Source organism: Rousettus aegyptiacus, unplaced genomic scaffold, assembly GCF_014176215.1.
Source record: "Rousettus aegyptiacus isolate mRouAeg1 unplaced genomic scaffold, mRouAeg1.p scaffold_m13_p_18, whole genome shotgun sequence".
NCBI lineage: Eukaryota > Metazoa > Chordata > Mammalia > Chiroptera > Pteropodidae > Rousettus > Rousettus aegyptiacus.
Window position 1 is genome coordinate 3,527,083 of NW_023416293.1, and position 19,450 is coordinate 3,546,532.

A 19,450-nucleotide genomic window follows, 5' to 3' on the forward strand; every position below is an offset into this window, starting at 1 on the left:
GGCTTCTGCAAACACAGCAGGGGGCGCTCGGCCTGCTCACGCTCAGCTTTATCAGAAGTTGCAGAATCTAAGGACACGAGAGTTGCCTCCAGCGGAAGCAACGGGACTGGCTATGACTCTCATTGCATAAATGGGAAACAGGCTGAGAGCGCTAAGTAATCGGGTAAAGGCCCACCGGCCGGCCAGTGGCAGAGCGGGGGTCCCAGGCCACGTCTGGCCCGCTGGCCACCTGACAGCACTTTTCTCAGAATGGAAGTAAACTGTAGTGGATTCACTGGGCACCTCTCGAGATGTCCAGGAAGCCCTAGGGAGAGGGGACTTGGTGACAGCTGCCTGGCCCTACATCACCACGCCCTGTTTACGTGGCTGTGAGGCCCGTGGACAGTGAAGGGGCCTCAGAGTCTCGATGGGACCAGACTCGGTTAAGCATCAACTGAACGGAGACGTGAATGAATCCTCAGAGGAGCTGACGGGAGAGGCTTCGGAGTGCGTGGCCCCTGCGCTCTGACAGGCAGGAAGCCCGGGATCCGAGCGCGGAGGGAGAGAATGCGAGCAGGTGGAGGCCGCCGCCCTCCCGGTGCCTCCCGTGTGGTGGGGGGCCTTCCCTCCCTCCCACCTCCCAGTGACTGTGCTGGGGGCGGCCCTGCTCCTCCCAGAGCCCGGGCCAGGCCTGTCCGGGGGACAGCGTGGGGGGCAGGAGCTTCACGGGAAGCCCCGCCTCAGCTCTCAGGGAGCCCTGCCGGGTCTCGGGTCTCGCTCGCTGTCACTCGTGGGCGGCCCCAGCGAGCGGGGCGACCTCACCTGCTCCTCGCTGGAAAAGGCACCCAACGAGGTGGCAGAGCCCGGCCTCACCAGGGGGAGTGCGAGGCAGGGAGTCAGGCTGGGAAGAGGCCACCGGAATCCGGTTCTGTCACTTAATGATATGAGCCTCACATCATAGTTCTCGGTCTCAGTTTCCCCACCTGATGAATAGGCTAGGACGGCAGTAGGGCTCGGACGAGACCGTGGGTGTGAAGACTTCTAGAAAAAGGCATTTGTGCACAGCGGGAGAGAGACACATCTCACCACTGGACCCTTAGAGAACAGGAAGGGAGGGACTGGGAACCCAAAACCTGAGGCTGACCTCGCGGGCCGGAGGAGCACGAGTGTCCTTTGTCCAGGTCAGCCGGCCGCGGGACGGCCGTGGCGGGAGAGGGGCAGCAGGGCGCCCCCTGCAGCTCAGCCCCCAACACAGGCGCGCACGTGTGCGCACACGCACCCCTTCCCAGCCCTGGGCTGTCGGGGACCGTCGTAGGGGGCTGTGCGGGGTGAACGACGCTCTGCTACATCAGGCCCTGTGCGCAGTCGCCCCCCGGCCCCCAGCACTCGTTGTTGCTTAAAACCTTCCCCGTGGGTTTTCCCCGCAGAGGCTCCCCGGGGCGTGCACGGGGGGCAGCACGAGGGATCAGACGCAGGCAGGAGGCGAAGCTGCCTCAGCTTCCACCCTGGAAAGGGGCACGGCCCCAGGATCAGGACCCAGAGACCCGCAGAAGAATGGAGGAGGAAAACGAGGCCTGGCCCCGGCTCTGGCCCAGGCGACACCGCGAGAAGAGCCTTCAAGGCCTGAGGAAAGCCAGCAGACACCCTGGGTGGCCCTACGCTGAGGCCCGATGTCCAGCGAAACCTGCGTTTCTCGGCCTGACCGTGCGCCCGTCAAGCCTAAACACTGCTGGCTGCCGCCAATTCTTTACAGAAATCAACCCAGCGAAAAAGCACTAACATAAACCAGATAAAGTAGGAGAGGGTGCTTTGTCTTATGAAAAAAACCTGCTTGCTTCAGTGAAGGAAGCATGCAGGCATTCCCTTCAGCTGCTTCTCATAAGAAAACATAGCAGGCATTACTTTTTGTGTGTGATTTTAATTTCCAAAATTAAAAAGGCCTCTCTCCAGTACCTCTCAGACAGGCCCAGGAAGTGACCACAGGCCAGGCAGAGGGAGGGGGCAGGTCACCTGAAGGCCCCTGTCTCTCCAGGTGAGTGCCGGTGAGTTACTAATCTAGCCAGCGTGCTGGCCTACGAGCACCCGGGGCTTCTTCCCAACGCCTTTAACTAAAACTTGAGCCACATGATGGCAGCCTCACAGGTACGCTGCGCCACCAGGAAGGAGGGCAGGTTACATTAGCCAGTGGGCTCCCTGGCCACAGGAGACCAGCCACCCCGGCTGTGTCCTGGTCTCACCAGGCCCCTCCAACCTGGCACCCTCCCCCCCGCCACCCACCCGGCTCAGCCTCCTCACCTGCACCATCCCCAGGACCGCGCCGATCTGCTCCGCAGCCGTGGACTGCAGGGCCCTGGCCGCCATGATGAGCTCCCCGCCGAGGCCGAAGTGCTGCAGGTGGGTTTCCACGGCCGCCTGGGTCAGCTTAGCAAGGCCTTTGACCACCATGATGGCGTCCCCCAACATGGCAGCCATCCTACAGGGCTGGAAGAGAGCACACCGAGTCGGGGGGCTTGGCAGGGGATGCCACACCTCATACGGGTCATGCTCACAGCGATCAACTCCACCCCAAACTCTGGGCAGAAGGCGACTGGCTGTTTGGTTTCCCTGGACTCCCCTTCTGATCCAGGCTGACAGAGAAAAGAGAGGGATGGCCCAGGGCTCAAGGTCCGCCGAGGCGACCCCCACACTGCAGGGCACTGAGCAGAATGAATGACCCCGAGGGCCAGGGGCTGCCTGCCAGGCATTTCCTCACCGAGTCTCACGGCCGCCCTGGGAAACACTGCAGGCGGAGGTAAGCGATCCGCCCGAAGTCTCCCAGACACCACATGCCAGAACCGGGACTTGAATGGGGTGTACTGACTTAGTCCTGGCCCTTTCCTCTGGACCGAACGGGAGGCTGGGAGGGAGCATCTGCTCCAGCAGTTCTCTGCAGGGCTCCGGGGGGGCCAACCCGAACGCCCCAAGTGCTGTCTGTCCCTGCCCAGCCACTCTCGCTCTGCCCAGTGAAGCCTCTGACAGACACCCGCAGACCAAGGGACGACTAGGGCCCCCCGCCCCTTCCTCAGGCTCAACTGTTCGCCAACCCAATGCCTTCCAACCACAGTGCAATCCATCGGGAAAAACCCCCCAGCATTAAAAACCAACACACTATGAACAGCAGAGTAAGCATCGGGGCGCTGCGGGCCGCACCGTCTCAGGAAACGTGTTTTCCTGTGTGTGCGTACGCGTGAGCTCCTCTCCCTCTTCTTCCTCTACGGGGTCACCATCTCAAATATGTTTCTTAACGTAGGTCATCGTCCAAGAGGCTGAAAGCCACTGTACCCAGCCAAGCCCCACGGCGCGGGGGGTGTGCGGTCAATCGCCCGAGGATCTCTTAAGGCCTGCGAGGGGCTGTGTGCTGGGAGGCGTGAGACGAAGCCCTGTTAACAAACTGGGCTGGAGGAAAACCAGGAAAAGGCGGGGGCGGCAGGAGACCCCACTGAAGGAGCGCTCTGGCCACGGCAAGAAGAGCCGGGATGTGACGAGTCTCAGAGATAAGATGGAAACTGAGAGGAGAGGGCCGTGGGAAGCACTGCGGGCAGGGGACCCGCGTGAACACACACGTGCGGGCTGAGCAGGGCGGGCGCACGCTCTGGACGAAGGGCGTGTACCGGAGGGCAGAGGCACCTCGTGGATTCTGTCTTCTCACCGGACTAACAGAAGCACGGACGGACGGGAAGGTCAGGTAAGAGCTCTGACTGGGACCTCAGCCAGAACGCCAGGGACTTCTGAAGAAGGCGGGCTCGGGGGCGGGGAGTGGGGGGGCACACGTGCCAGTCGGCCCACCGGTCCCTGCAGACACGGCTCTGCTCCTGAACAGCTACTTTGATTAAAGCAGAAACGTAGAGATGGCCTGAGAAACCCACTAATGCACAGGAGCCCGGAGAGCTGAGCTGACACGCCATGACCTGCCCTTGAGAACACGTTCACCTTCATACAAGAGCAGCCGCCAGGTACGGGGCTGGGTGCTTTCCACACTTCCTCTCCTTTTGCTCTTTACAAACGACCGCACGGCATGGATATATAATTGCCCCCATTTCCAAAGGAGAAAACCAAAGCCAGAGAGCTTAACTAACTGGCCAAGGTCATCCGGCTCCTGAACGGTGGCCCTGAGGCCTGACCCTGGCCTGCATCTGCTCTGTGCCCACCGGTCCACGCCGCCTCCCCAAATGCTTGGCGCATAGACTCTGAGGCACCCCCATGGGCACAGGGCACTGGTCAGGCACAGATGGACGGCCCGCACCCTAATTAAAGCCAAGGAGGTTTTTGGAAGGTGATCATACCCTTGAAAGAGACGGCAGAGGGGGAAGGAAGCTAGACCGGCCCATCACCTGGTGCCAGTTCACACTCAGGCTCCCTCTGGGCTCCTGCGCTTTATGGCTATAAACAAGGGGAAGCCCCACAACCACCCCCAAATGTCTAGGACCGGGAAGAGATCACGTGATCAGAGCTCAGATTCAGCTGGTGCCAGCTCTTGACGACTCCCCAGCCCCCTGGCCCTACCCGACAGACACATTGTCAAGTCCAGGAGGAGAAGCGCCCATCAAGGCCCACAGACCCCAGAGTGGCAGGTGGTTTTGAAAGAGACGCCAGGGACATGCAATGGCAAGGCGGGGCCCCAGTCCCGTTTGTTCAGAAGGACCCTTACTGGTGGCCCCAGGACCGTCCACCGTACCCCACTGCTCCGGGGGTCCCCAGAAACAGGCCTTCCCCTTGCTCGCCTCCGAATCCAATCCAGATAACCAAGGAAGACGACTCCCATTGGCCACGAATCTCGATAATTCCAAAACCTTATCTTGTCTGATGCCAAATCTTCCTTTAAACTTCCGAAGACCTATTTAATTCAGACTTTGTTTTCGGGCTTATTAAAACTAACTCTCCCTGAATTTCTCATCCTAGTTATCAAAACCACACACTAAAATGTCACAAGAGCAAAGCTGAAAAGCAGTTGTTTGGCCCATTCCCCCAGCTCTAGCTGGAATGGCTCACAATGCCGATGGGCATTCACTTTGAAGGGTCCGTTTCTGGTCCCGCACAGTCCCGCACGGTTAGGCTGGCACCCACCGGAGCCGGCCCTAACCCCTGGTTTCCGAGCAGGTCAGTGCAGCCCCGAGCACAGCCCCGTGACTGGCCGGCACTGCCCCTACTGCACACTGACGCTTTTAAAGAAGTTCGTAAGAGGGAAAAATGTTAAAGAAACTGACCGAAATTTTTTAAAATCCTACATTTGAGAAATATGAGGAATGACAGTCTCTGTCAGTATCCTCCTAACTGTATTTTCCTAGCTTTTTCAGTTCACATATCCTACTTTCAAAATAGCAAAGAAATAACTCATCTTAAAAAGTACACATTAAAAAATAATTAGTTATTGGGAAGAGGGAGATGAAAAAATAAAATAACAAATTTTACAACCTTCAATCGGCGAGAGAAAGAGAGAATAAGAGAAAGAGAGAGAAGCGAGAGAGAGAGAACGAGAAAGAAAGAGAGAGAGAGGAGAGAAGAGAGGGAAGAGCGATGAAGAGAGGTGGGCGTCGATGGCGAGAGTGTCGAGCCAGTCTTCCGGGGAGTTGCTCTACTGTCTCGGTCGATCAGCGGAGGAGAAAGATTAGAAAAAATAATTAGTTCTGCCTTTCTTCCTGCCTAAACAGCCGCATCCTCACACCCAAAACACTCCCAGCCGGTGCAAGTCTCACCCCACGCAGTCTCGCCCCACACAGTGCGCTCAGTCGGGAGTGGGAGGGCCAGACGACCTCCTCAGGAGGGAAGCCCCATCCCCACGGAAATGCCCCTTCCGGCTCACTTTTCTCAAATTAGCAGATGTTGCCAATAAACACTGCCTGTCACTTGTGAGCAGATTCACACGTGGATGCCTATTATAAAACCACAGCCCGTGCCCACACCCCTTCGACAAATAGGATTTATCTAATGTACTGGGGCCAGATCCAAACCTCCCACACTCTGCTCCCTACTAAGTAAACCATTCACACTCCAGCCGAACCAGGTACTTTTTTGCAAAGGAGTGTCTGCCCTCGAAAAAGCAGGGGGAGGGAAGGGGGACATCCACCAGAAGGAAATCTCTTTCCAGAACTTCTCTCACCTTTTGGTTTTCAAAGATTGGGTCTTACAGACCCTACTTCTCATGCCAGGATCCCAACGTTACTCAGAATTCAGCTACCCAGAACCTGGGTGCCAACAGTCTCCAGGAATGCCCAGGCACCCAGCTGCACCACATGGCACTTTCCATCATGATCTTAAAATGGAAAGCTCCCCAAACGCATTGAATACACAAATTAAAAATCTCATCCTCGCCACAATTTCATCCACAACTTTTAAGCCCTCACTCCACTCCGCTTCACTCTGCTGGTCTTAAATGGGTTTGGGGGACCTCCCCTGGGAGTAACACAGGCACGGAGCGTTCAGACCCGGCCCACTTGGCAGCATGTGCCTCCGAGGCCTCGGCGCTCACCTGCTGTGCCAGGTGAGCACGAGCGAATATAGCGGTGGGGGTGCTGGAGAGGTTCGGGAGTGCCCACGACCTACGAGCACCAAAATACAGTCAGTCGTTCAGTCACTCGTTGAACAGACGTTCACTAGCGTCTGCTCCCAGCGCTCCGGGCCAGTCTGTGCAGGTCTGGGATGACCCTGCCGCTGGCCCCAGGGCACTCACAGCTGCCGTGGCACACGGGCTCGTCTCTCAGGGGCACAGCCGCCAGGGGGATGGCCAGGGTCAGGAGGCGGCTGACCAGCGGTAAAGCCTGGACGCAGGGTCCCGCTCTGCCACCGCTGCCGACACTAAGCATGTTACCTCCTCGTCCCTTTCGGGGGGGAGAGCTCGCCAGGCCGTTCCTGGGCCTGACGTGCGGAAGTGCTAAGAAGAAGTAAAGATGTCGTACAGCGAGACAGCGAACTGAAGCACCTGCGGCTCGCCGCTCCCAGGGAGAGACTGGGAACGCAGCACAGTCTTGGGGTGGCTGGCAGAAGGACCCGAAAGCGAACTGCACAGGAAGCTCTTTGTTCTGGGGAGTGTGCGAGCTCACCGCGAAGCCTTCTCCCGGGCAGGCGTCGTCCGGCGGGCCGCGCCACGCACGCCGCCCCGGTGTCCGGCGGGCGGCAAGGTCAGCGTGTCCCAAGCTGACCTCGCCATCTACCCCGCCCTCCCCACCCTGAGCAATGCGACGACCAGCCACTGCTCTCCAGCCCTCCTTGCCTCCCCTAGTCCACCTGAATGTTCTCACCTGGGCGGCTGCGCCAGCCTCTAACTGCCTCTCCGCCCCTCCTGCCCACTCCCCGTGCTACTACAGCCAGAGCAACCGCTTTAAAGAAACACCCTACCAAACCACTCCCAGGAGTCCTGACCTCTCCGAGACCCCTACGGTGCCGGGGCCAAAGGACCCTTCACAGCCCGGGCCTCATCTTGCTCCACTAAGTGCTCTAACCAGGCCACCCGACCTCGACGCAGGACGCGCTTCCTTTCCTCCTCCCGCCTCCCGAGTCTCAGCTCAAACATGGCGTCTCCTGGGAAGCCCTCCCCAACATGTCCCACCCCTAAGGCCCATCCACGTCCCCCGTGGCACCCCGTTCTTCCCCCATCCTAGCAGTGAGCATGCTCTAAATGTGCTCATGGAACTGTCTTTCTCTGCCACTGGGCTGTCGGCCAGAGGGCAAGGACCACCCCAGTCTTCCTCCCTCTCCATCTCCAGCAACTAGTACTGTGCTCGACACAAAGCGGCAGGTAATAAACACTCATTTGTTAAATGAAATGCATTCAGCTGGTCTCTCCAATGTTGAAGAAAGCCTTTCATTTCTGGGACTGGCTCCACCTGCTTGCAGCTTTTAATCTACATATGGAATTGAAGAAGCCTGGTCTGAGGCAAGGTTCTCATGCTTGAGTGCTGACTACTGGCTGCCCCTCCCAGCTCTGAGATGGGGCCTGGACACCTGCATTGCTAACACGTTCCTGGGTGCTGCTGCCGCTGCTGGTCCTGAGAACTCACCCTGGGAACCCCGCTCTGGAGGAAGAAGGGGAAAGGGAGCAGAGGCGGCCACGCCCCAGGCCAGGCGGGACACCCGAACAGATCCTTTCCCAGAAGCTTCTCCCCGCCGCCTGCTCCCAGAAGTCTGGCCTCGCCTCACGCGGCATCTTGCACCTGCCCCTTCCTTTCCCATCTTCCCCTCCAGAAACTGAACACAGACATCGAAAATGAGCGAGCTTAAAGACAATGGCCCACAAGGCCAGCTGCTAAGGGACCCTGAAGAGTGGCCCTTCCAGCACTCTCCAGAAAGGTCTGCTTAAGGACCTTCGAAAGGGTAGGAGCTCCGAGAGGCCTTCTGCCCCCTCCCAGTCAAGAACAACCTTTTTATTTGGGGCGTGAACATTCTCCATTTCTAGGCTGCGGGGCACTGAAAGTTTCTTTACGAGTATGAAATTTTTCTCTTACTTTAAGGAAAAAGAAAACCGACCCATTGACTGTTCGTTTCCTCCAAGGATTCGGAAGAATGTGTGTGTCGGGGGGAAAGAGTGAAACTTCTGAAGCAATCCATGAATTTCCGTAGCTGTGCGCTCTTCACACACCAGCGGCCATCACTCAAACACCTCGGGCCACTCCCGGCATCTAGCTAATGAGGTCCGGCCGCAGGGTCCCTGTGAGCAGGTTCGGAAATATCCTAATATGCTATCAATTTTCAAAGGCAACTGGGCACATGAAGAACCCAGGGGAAGAGGGAAAAATAACCTCCATACTTGCCCCGCCAGCCAGCCCCAGCCCAGGCCTGGTGAGTCAAGCCCTCACAGTGGACACAGGCCACTGGAGTCATTCACTCCCACAGCCGCAAGTCACCTCCAAATGCCCCAAACCTGGGGTCTGTCTACAGGAAGTCCTCTTTCCCTACTCCTCCCTAGGCCAGCCTACTTTATAACTATCCAAGGATTCTACCAAAATCTTTCAAATTGCATTTCCCTACAAAACAGACGTATGCAATAATGATTCAGCTATAAGAATGTAAATCACTACGTTGTCTAATATTGGTTATGTACATCGTGGTAATACCCATAGGATGAAATGCTATGCAACCACTTAAGATGATACTGTAAAAGGTATTTACTGACCAAAAAAAGAAAGTTGATTATGCCTTCCCATGTGAAAATAAAGCCAGTTACAAAACATTATTATCCTTCCTTTTGAGGGGTGAGGGGAAGAAGGGAGGGAGGGAGATGGATGATAGTGTACGAAACAGTGGTTTTCTCTGAGCAGTAGATGATAGATTCTCCTTACTTTCTTAATTTTCTTAATATTTTCTAAAACTTTCTACAAAGAACATATATCACTTTTATAATAGAAAATAAATTATATAAAAATAATCTTACATATCTGTCGTTAAAATAAAAAACATAAGCAAACACAAAAAATGTGTAAAGAAACTATTCCATATCCCAAGTGTCTGTCCCGGGAGGAATGGGCCGAGGGCTACGCAGCAGATCAGGATGCTATAAATACCCTTGTTTAGCCGCCGTCCCTCATCAGAAGACACCTGCCCCTAACAGGCCACCAGGAAGATGGAACACGGCCACCCCACTTTGGGGAAAGAGGCTCAACTGCCCTTCTCAGAAATTGGTGAGAAAATCACTTGGCACAAGTAGGCAGCAGGTCTAACGCTGGCCCCTGTGTTAAAAGACAGAAATAATTACTGGATACTTTCTCCTCCCCAAAATAGGATCCTAGTTTTGAATAAAGCATTAAGTGCAGTGACCACATTTTTCTGAATCAAAAGTTAAAACATGTAACATAGACTTAGTGCCCTTCCAGGTCAGGGGTCAGCAAACCACCACCCTCGGCCAAGACCAGCTCTGCTTTTGTAAATCAATACCTACAACAAACAGGCCTGCTCATTCATTCACCTACTGTCTACGGCTCATTCAGTTACATGTGCGTTATCCATGGCTGTTTGAGTTTGTTTTTAGCTGGAAGAGCAGAGTGGAGTAGTTGTAAAAGAGGCCTATGATCCTCAGAGCCTAAAATGTTTACTATCTGGCCCTTAACAGAAACTGTGTTGACCCACAGCGGGGCAGCCCCTAAGCGCTACTACCCATGAAGGGGTCAGGTCTGGGGGCTCTCCGAGTATCAGATGCCAACCTCTTATACATCTCTACTCCCTCCTTCCGCTGTTTCAGGATGCTCACGGCCAGACCACTGCCACCTGCATTCCCTCGCCCCACTGGAAACTGACAAAGGCCACCGTCAGTCCACAGCCTGAGTCTGAGCAGACGTTAATCCATCCTCCACCGAATCAGTCCTTCGCTCCTGCACTTCCGCTGCATCCCTGCCAGGCGAGTGGGGAGCTGGGGTCTGAGTCGGAGGGAGGGGTACAGGCAGACAGGTACTGACACTGCTGCCTCCACCCGAAGCCCCACACCGGGCCCCCCTACTGCGGGGCACGGAGGCCTCCTGATGGGTCACACGGGTCTGAACCTGCAGCCCCAGGGTGGCCCAGCGGGGTGGTGCCGTGTAAGCAGTGAGTTTCCAGGGCCCCAGCTGTCTTCTAGGCTAAGAGCCTCATGTTCGGGACTGTTGAAATTTTTCTTAGAACTGTTTAAACTATACCCTCTTGTGCCAACTCACACGAGAGCTTACTGAGTAGCAGGTACTCTGACACTCTCCCCCAGTGAATCTAACTCAGGGGTCCCCAACCCCTGGCCACGGACAGCTACTGGTCCACGGCCTGTTAGGAACTGGGCCACACAGAAGCAGGTGAGCGGCAGGCGAGCGAGCGAAGCTTCACCTGTAGGTGCAGCCGCTCCCAGCGCCGGCATCACCACCCCAGCTCCGCCTCGGATCCTCAGGTGTTAGATTCTCATGGGAGCACCAGCCCCTGGGCCAAAAAGGTTGGGGACCACCGATTTAACCAGTTCCCTAAATGTTTTTATTTTGTGGGAAGCAGACCAGCACAGCCTGATTATAGTTGCTATTATTTATTGAGAGTTTATTATATTCCAGGCTCTGTGCTAAGTGTTCTATGTGTATTATCTCAATTATTTTTGTAAGGTAGGTACTATCATTATTCCCATTTTACAGATGAGGGAACTAAGGGACAGAGAAGTTGAGCAACTTGCCCAAAGCCACGCAGTTCATAAGACGGACCTGGATCTACCAGGGCTCAGGAGCCAGGCAACCATTAAATAGATAAGAGGAGAAACCAAGCAAAAGAGTGGGTTTTGATGTCCTAGACTGCGAGACTCCACTCTCTACTTGTTGGGAGATTAAGGTAGTCTTGCCCTGAGATGGGCAATGGGCTGTGGGTATGGAATATAAAGTCAGCAGAAGGAGACATTCCAGCCTCTAACGAAGGTCCAGAGAGGACTCTGACGCCATGAATGAACCCACTTGGGCCCAGAGCTCCAAAGCAGAGGCAGGAGGTATGGAGGGGCCCGAGGGGTTTTTCCTCCCTCTGGGGTGCAAATGCAAGCAGGGCTTTTAAACCAACCCGCTAAGCATGGCATCCCGACAGCGATCCCATTTTCTGACTAGAACCCACCAAGGTTTTCTGCTTTAAACGTGAAAAATATTTGATTCAGGAAGTAACAGTGATGAAGCGGTCAAGATGCTCTGGAGCTAGGGCCCTGGGTTCAAATCCTAACTCTGCTGCTATCCTAAGTCAAGTCACTTAAGCTTATCTTTGTGCCTCAGTTTCCTTGTCTGTTCTCCAGATGACTGGATTGGATAATCCATGTAAAAGCCTTTAGGGCACCAAGTACCTGGCACACAGTAGGTGCTCAAAACCGCTAGCTGACATGACTGTTTTTACTGCACCCAGACGGCCTCCCTGCAATGAGGTTCAGACAGAGGGAGCACAAATGAGATCAGTGTGGACGATCCTTTTATTTACTGAAATCCCAGCGCCCCGGCCAGGGACAGCGCCCCATCTGACACAGGGAGGGCAGCCCTGCCCTCTCTTGGAGAGCAGAGTGGCTTATGTGCGCCACAGAGTGAACGTCTTTCGGGAGAGGGGGCCTAGCATGCCGAGCAGGACATCGATCCCCACTGGTATTCCTTCCCATGGTCACTGCCACTGAGAGGACAGAACGGCAGGGAAGCTCTGGACAGGCGTCTCCAGGGAGGGACAGTGGTGGGGGACCCCTCTGATGCACATAAGCCCCCTGCCTACAAGCCACGGCCCCCTGTGCCACCAGTTTGATCCTCCCCGAATTCATTTCCGTCGGGCTCTCCCCTCACTCAAATGGCTCCTAGCTTTCTACAGAATAACGTCCAAACTCCTAGGCCCGAGGTTGGAGGGTCACCGTTGGGACCCAGGCCTCCCGTCCAGCCTCCACTTACCCCCGTGCATGTGAGTGCTGCTCCAGTCGCCCTGGCGAGCAGGCCGACCCCTTCACCTCCACACACCTAAAACCCGCCCAGCAGCCATGCACACGGGAGAACGCTGTCTAACTGAGGCCGGCCTCGAGGTCCGCTCTGCCCCGACTCGTGGCCAGCCGGCTCCAGGCCTGTTCCTGAATCGTCCTATAACCTGTTTCCTCACCTGGAACTTATGGCGTAAATTCTTATCACATCCAATCTAAATAAGAGAGATGGAAGTCCTCTGAAACGCATGAACATATATACAGTCAAGGCTGTCATTTCTAATCAGACCATAATTTGACCCTCTCAATTCCTACAAATATAAGTTTTCCCATCAGTTGACCTAAATCTTCCACAGCTGGTCAGATCCCACCCTGTTTCGTAAGTTATCTTTGGCACGTGTACATCGTTTCTCCTCAACCAAACTATAAGCCCCTCGTGGGGAGACTCATGTCTCAGACACCTCTGGCTCCTTCCCCACCCACCCCCTCACAGATTGGTCCTAACCACACAAACAACAAGTGTGATCTGCACTGTCACTCAGGAAGGTGAACAAGGGCCCTGGGTGGGGAACCCTGGAGCTCTGGTTGAGGAGTTTCTTTTAAAGTGAAATCAGAAATGTAAAGGGTTGTATCGGAATGTGGCCGAAATACTGCGGCTGGCTGAACAAAGGCCGCCCAGAGGGGTTCGGAACCTGTGACCGTGTTAGTGGAATTAATCAAAGATCCTGAGACGGGAGATCACCCATGTGGGCCCGATGACATCCTGGGGTCCTTCTGAGAGAGATGCAGGGGGGTCAGATTCAGAAGAAAAAGTGAGAGAAGCAGGGGCGCAGCTGTGAGGAGGAGCCACGGCCACGGCCGCAGCACCTCCGGAGGCTGCTGCCCTGGAGCCTCCAGAACATCAGCCCTGCCGACACCTTGACCTTGGCCCAGGGAGACCCCTTCTGGACTTCTGACCTACGAAACTGTAAAATAATAGGCTTGTAGTGTTTTTAAGCCACTAGGCTTGTGGTAATTTGTTATAGCAACAACAGCAAACTAATACAGGGGCTATTTTTAAAAAGGCAGACGATTGGGTTGGGAAGAGGGCTGTATTCTACAATAATTTCCAGATCATTTCTCTAAAATAACTTGGTTTGGTCACCCCTCAGACAGTGCCAACCACGTGCCGGGTGCTGGACTAGCCAGGGGCAGCTCAAAACACATTCTTGTTCTTGATGACAGAGTCCTGCTGGCTCTCAGGATACGTGTGCCCCATCCTTCCGCAAGCCTCCCTCCCGTGCCGTTCAACATTCGGACCATTACTGAGCATTGATTACGTGCCGTGCACTGGGCACAGGCTGCACCACAATGTCCACGTAACAGCCATGCTTGTCTGACACCAAGCTCTAGTCCTTACCTCTTATTGCCTAAGAAGCTGAGAGATAAGACACCTGCCTCCAGATCAATAACATTTTGAAAAAATCAAATTGGTCTCCCGGAGACATAGCAAGGTCCATGCCCTGAAAAGTATGCCCGCCTGGTTGCAGAAAATTACGAGTCATAAAAATCCTGGAGCTGCCTGGGCTCTCAAAGGCCACCTGGCCTAACGTCTCCTTCCTCAAAGCTGCTCAGCAACCAGGGTTTCTGGACAGAGGGAACTGCCTTTACCCAGTTTATAGTCCCCCCAGGGTCTGGCACTGTGCCTTGTCTACACTAGGAGTTTAATACCCATATGCATTTGGGGTGCTCCCTAGCTTCCCAAGCCCCCTCATCAAGAAACCAGAACTAAGCAGGGTGCCAAGCATCAGGGAAACTTCTTTCTGTCAACAACCACCCTGAGACCCCCCGACCAGGCACAGCCGTAGATCAGGCGGCAGCAGCAGCACCCCTGTTTTAATGAGGTGGGGGCAGAAGAGGGAGAAATGGGAGAAGAACAGCTTTCCCAGGAGCAGGGCCAGGTTGGTCCTGCGCCTGGTCGCGGTGGACGCTTGGGCCCGGAGCAGGGCCGCCCATACAGGATGCGGCAACTCTGCTGCTTCCTCTATGGCACCTCACTCCTCGCTTGCAAGAAGACTGGGAGGGAAGAGGGAAAAAAGACAGCAGGCCCAGCCCACTAACGGTGAGTCCCACACCGGCCCGAACAGGAAACACGGCAGATCTGACCCGTCCTGCCCTCTGACTTACCAAATATTGGCTGTGAAGACATGAGGGAGCGAGAGCCACACGCTTTTTTTTTTTTTTCCTACCTCAGAAGACAGGAGATGTTTGCTCCAGCACCTGTCAAACAGTAACCACCTGCGGGTCACAGGACAATCTATTCTTACCCTCACCCTCTTCGGAGCCAGGATCGGTGCCAAAGAGAAAATGCGCCAGGCAGAGAACAAACATGGGGCTTGACCTCCGGCCCTGGACTTTACCTGAAAGGCTGTATGTACGAACGGCCCCCAGGACCTCGGCGCCAGCCCGGCAGACGGCAGACGCGGCGCCCCAGCGACATGAGAAGTGTGACGAGGGCTGATGGAGGAAGGACAGCGAGGCCCCGGCTCCAGGCCCACCCCAGGCACCAGCCACGTGTGACCTTGGCACACCGGTGCTCCTCCTTGGACATCCGTTTCCGCGTTTCCTCATTTCCTCGTGTATGAAATAAGGCGACGGACCTGGATGATCACCGGTTTCCAGAGATAAGGACAAGGCCGTTTGTCCCTTGAGTGTGGAAGGTCGACAAAGAGAGCACGGCCCAGGGCTGTTCTGAAAAGTGGGGTTTAACAGGGTCTAGAAAGAATTCATGTACTGACCCTCCTGGACGGTCTATGAAAATAGCAAGCGGGGAGGGGCAGACCCCGCTTCTCAGAGGTGGAGGTGGGACTCGTACAGCCTCCCTCTCAGGAAACAGCCTCTGGGAAAACCCGGTGGGGTGCTGGGAGGCAGTGGGCGAGGAAGGGGCTGGCGCCTTCCCACACGGCCAGGCAACACCTCCCCGCCTGCCTTCCACACTCACGCTCACACACGTCGCCGACAGGAACAGCTGGCTCCTCAGAGGCTGGCAGGGGCAGGACCTCGGGGGTCTGAGGCAGGACACTAGCCTGGATTCCTCTCCAAGCGCCATCCCCAGCTCGCCCTGCCCCCCTCACAGGGAGCAGAGGGCCTCGCTCACCCTGCAGCTGGCATCTTTGTTTGCTCCCCAAACAGGCAAGCAGAGGTGAGCGCCCTCAAACCCGTGGCCGACATCTCGCACCTTCCCCAGCCTCTCCTCCCCCATCCTATCTCCTCCGGTACTAACCGCCCCCTCCTCCGTCCCCTAGGACCTTGCCCTTGACCTGTTTTTATCTTTCGCTCTCAATCTCTCCTTCCACATACCAGTCCCTCAAGCCCACAAACCCACTCTCGGTTTTCCCACACCAAATATAAAAACACGCCCTGTTGGCTCTTTTTCTTGAGCCTCATCTTGGCCAAGGTCTCCCAGGAACAGAGTACATTTCCCATCTTTCCCTCTCCCTCAGCACACACTGTCTGGTCCCACCGCAAGCCCTCCCCTCTGTGACACTCACAACAGCCACCTGATGGCCCAATGCACCTCAGCCCCCCCAACACCACCCTCCTCAGCATTCCCTGCCGGCCCCGCCGACTCCCCTAAAAATCTCCCTTTGGCTCCCATGATTCACTGCTGCCCTCTCATCTCAGCTTCCTTCGCGAGCTGCTCTCCCTCCACCTGCTGCACAGCAGAGACCCCAGGCCTGGTCCTGACCCCCATCCTCCCTGCTTATCTACACTGTCCCCTGGGCGGCTTCAGCCTCTCTGTGTGTGGACAGCTCCCCCAAGTTTGTGCATCCCTATTCTCAGGCCAGGCAGGTTCAACTACTGAACCAATCCGGGAACAAACCCAGTTATACGTGCACACCGCACCACCCCTCAAAGTCCCACTTGTAGATTCCCAGTGCCATGTTCGAGGCAGATAATCAATTGACATTTGTTCAATGAGGAGTAGATAACCAGGTCCGCCCACAGTTCCAGAGGGGGATTTCTTCAGGGGCAGGAAGTGGAGGGGCACCAGCCCTCAGGGCACACAGGGCTTCTCTGGGTTTAGACCAGATGCTGCCCCTCTCTCCCAGACCAGATGGGAAGGGGACAGTATAAAAACAGGCAAATCGAGTGAGGGCTCCCGAGACAAGAACTCAGTCGCTATTCAACTACAACAGATCCTACAATACCATGAAATGGCTATTTGAATGAAAACACTCACCTTTTTCATGAATCCTTCTCTACATGCACATACTAAAAACAAATCACACCCAAGCACGAAGAATAAAAAGAGCTTTTCAGGGTCATTTCCAATTTTCAATATTCTGTAGGCCCCTGACCTCAAAGCTAAGGGACAAAGGCTCAAGAGCCTGTAACCCCACAAGAAACGACATGCTTGTGGACAGAACAGTGGATTCTCACTTAGGTTTGCAAAGCGCAGGAAGAAGCCCCCTCTCGGATCCCACCCGTGTGCATCTCACTCCCGGTCCTGGCCCTGCCTCAGGGCCACAGACCCCGCCCCTCCCCCAGGTGCACCTCCAGAAGGAGGAAGGCCCCGCACTCCCCCCTCCCACCTGCTCCTTTCCGCGGGCTCCCCAAGTCCCTGGCTGCTGTTGAACAAGAATGCTGGAACTATTTCCAGACGCCACTGTCAGATCAAGACAACTCTCAATCTAAATTTTCCTGTCTAATTTTGCACACAGCTCTTGTTTCAACCGACAAAGATAATGACTCAGTGTCCACAGCTCTTGACGGAAAATTATCCTGCTGAGTTTAGAGCTTCCCAATAATAGACTTCTCAAAACTTCTTTTTGAGACAGGAGAAGTGACTTCCCTGACCAGATTCTTTTCTACAGGCAACAAAGGGCACCCAAACGACCCCCTAACTGACCAAGGAACGTTATGGGGAAATCCTGACACATCCCCACAGGACTAATTAACAACTAGAAAGGGAAATTCACAGTAGGCACTTGGAATGTTTTTCCCTGCCTGATAATAATAACCACTGTTTTGCAGCTTTTCTGCACCCTCACCTGTTTGGAACTTAGAAGTTCAAGGCATAAATACTGAAGGCAAAATCTAGGCTCGGAAGTAAAGCAACTTTCTCTGCATGAAAAAAAAAAATGGCTGTCTTTTGATACTGATACTTTGATTAACTATGAAAGAACTAACTCCACAAATTAGACGTGTCTACACTGCACCACTGCCCTCCTCGGTAGCCTGTCCTGCGAAGGCGCACACGGTACATGTAAATAGACCCACATATATGTGTGAAATGCAGCCAGACACTCCCTCCCTACAGATGCAGGCCTGACCTCCTCCCACATCACAAGACGCAAGAGTGTCTCCGCCAAAAGTGAGAATGAGCGAAGCATCACCTTTGAAAAGCCACCTGTGGGTAACTGAGTTGGCATTTCTGCCAGCATTCAGACAACTTAAACTTGTTTGTTCACTATTTAGAAACTGCCCCATGGTTATTTCATATTCATATCCTCACCGTCTTGCAAAATCCCCAAAGATGGAAACCACCCGCCTTTCGCTCCTTTTGCACTCTGAACCCAGCCAATCACTTGCAAGCAGCAGGCATGGTAAATGCCCATGGGTTTCTACCTCCCTCCCTCTCCTACTCCCCCAGGTGAACAGGTGGGGTCTCCTTTACAGCCCAATCTACATGGCTTCTATCCTTGGTTTAGGGTGGGGGGCACAACACTACCCTATTCCTAAACCTCTCAACTATTCATAGGCAGGTCCCAGGAGGCCTCTGGCAGCCTGAGAAGACTCTTTTAGAGTATTACCTCAGTGGTTCTCAACCAAGGGCAATCCTGTCCTCTAGGAGATATTTTTGGTTGTCACAACTAGTAGGGGGTGGGGAGAGGGGTTATTAGCATCTAATGGATACAGGCCAGGGATGCCGCTACATTCTACAATGCGCAGGTCAGCCCCCACATGGCCAAAATGTTGATGGTCTGTAAGGTGAGAAACCCTGTCATAGGACACATGCAGGGAAGTTGCCTGAGGTCAGGCCAGAAATTACAACAAGGCTGCATTGTCTGCATTATTTGCAAGGTTGAACAAAAAGCCCAAAGTCATTGCCAGTCTTAAAGATGCTGCTCCCCTGAACAAACAGGAACCCCTTTGTCTTTTTTCAGGAGAAGGGCCCTCCTGCCCGGATGACCCACCCATCCACAGCATGACAACTGGCAGGCTGGCATCAGTGCATACTCAGATCCTTTGGCATCAAGGTAGGCCTGGCATGCCCAGCTCTTCAGTCTTCTGTCACGTACACCCATAGCCCAAGTGAGTGATGAGCATGGACAAGTTTTCTAGTGGGCCCAACCCAGACTGAGAGGCTGCACAGAGGCTGGTATCTCACCCAAACAGAGTCCCAGCACCCAAACCTGCCCCTGCAATATTCCCCATCCCCCAAGGCGCATGGGAGAACTAGCCTGTCTTTGGCAGATGGGGCGGGAGGCTAGGGAAAGGCATGAGTTTAAGCAATTAAGCCCAAACCACTCACAAGACCCTTAATGTTTCAAGAAGCAGGAGGAAGAGATAAAGTGAAGCGAACAGAGGAAAGGACCGAGAAGGGCCCCTTTTTTCAAGTTCACCCAAACCCCCCACCTGTGAAACCCAACAGCGGAGCCAAGGGAATCAAAGTTCTGACACAAACCTGCAGCCAGGGGCAGTTAAAGGCCCTGAGACACAGTACAAAGGGGTCTGGGAGTGAAGAGAAATATTATCATGGGAAAGCGAGACAGGAAAGCTGTCTTGGCCACCAAGAGACTTGGCATCCGGCAGCGGGTCACCAAGGCTGCTCGGCGCACCCCAGGGCTCCAGACGCTGTCCTCGTCCCCCTCTCTGAGGTAAGCCCGGCAGGTTAAGGTAGGCGACATCTGCAGGCCCCCCACCCTGCATCTGAAGTCGCGCACACCGCGCCGCGTCTGGAAGCTCGCGGCTACTGAAAGTCTCAAAGGGGAAGACGCGCTGTCACCTGAGGAGGATGCAAGAAAGGCCCCGGCAAGTCAGAGCCCAGCTCTGAGCCGCAGGCAAACGGCGCCCCGGTCAAGCGGGGGACGACAG

The 19,450-nt window shown here is 54.9% G+C and overlaps 1 protein-coding gene across 1 annotated transcript in view; it reads right to left on the reverse strand.

Moving 5' to 3' along the window:
* The window catches only part of COQ8A (coenzyme Q8A), a 38,179-nt gene that overhangs the window by 18,586 nt on the left and 143 nt on the right, over positions 1 to 19,450 (reverse strand). Inside the window, exon 2 of the mRNA XM_036235388.1 lies at positions 2,275 to 2,460. Within this exon, the coding sequence (XP_036091281.1) occupies positions 2,275 to 2,451 (177 nt within the window). The 5' untranslated portion in view covers positions 2,452 to 2,460. The remainder of the gene's footprint in view (positions 1 to 2,274; positions 2,461 to 19,450) is intronic.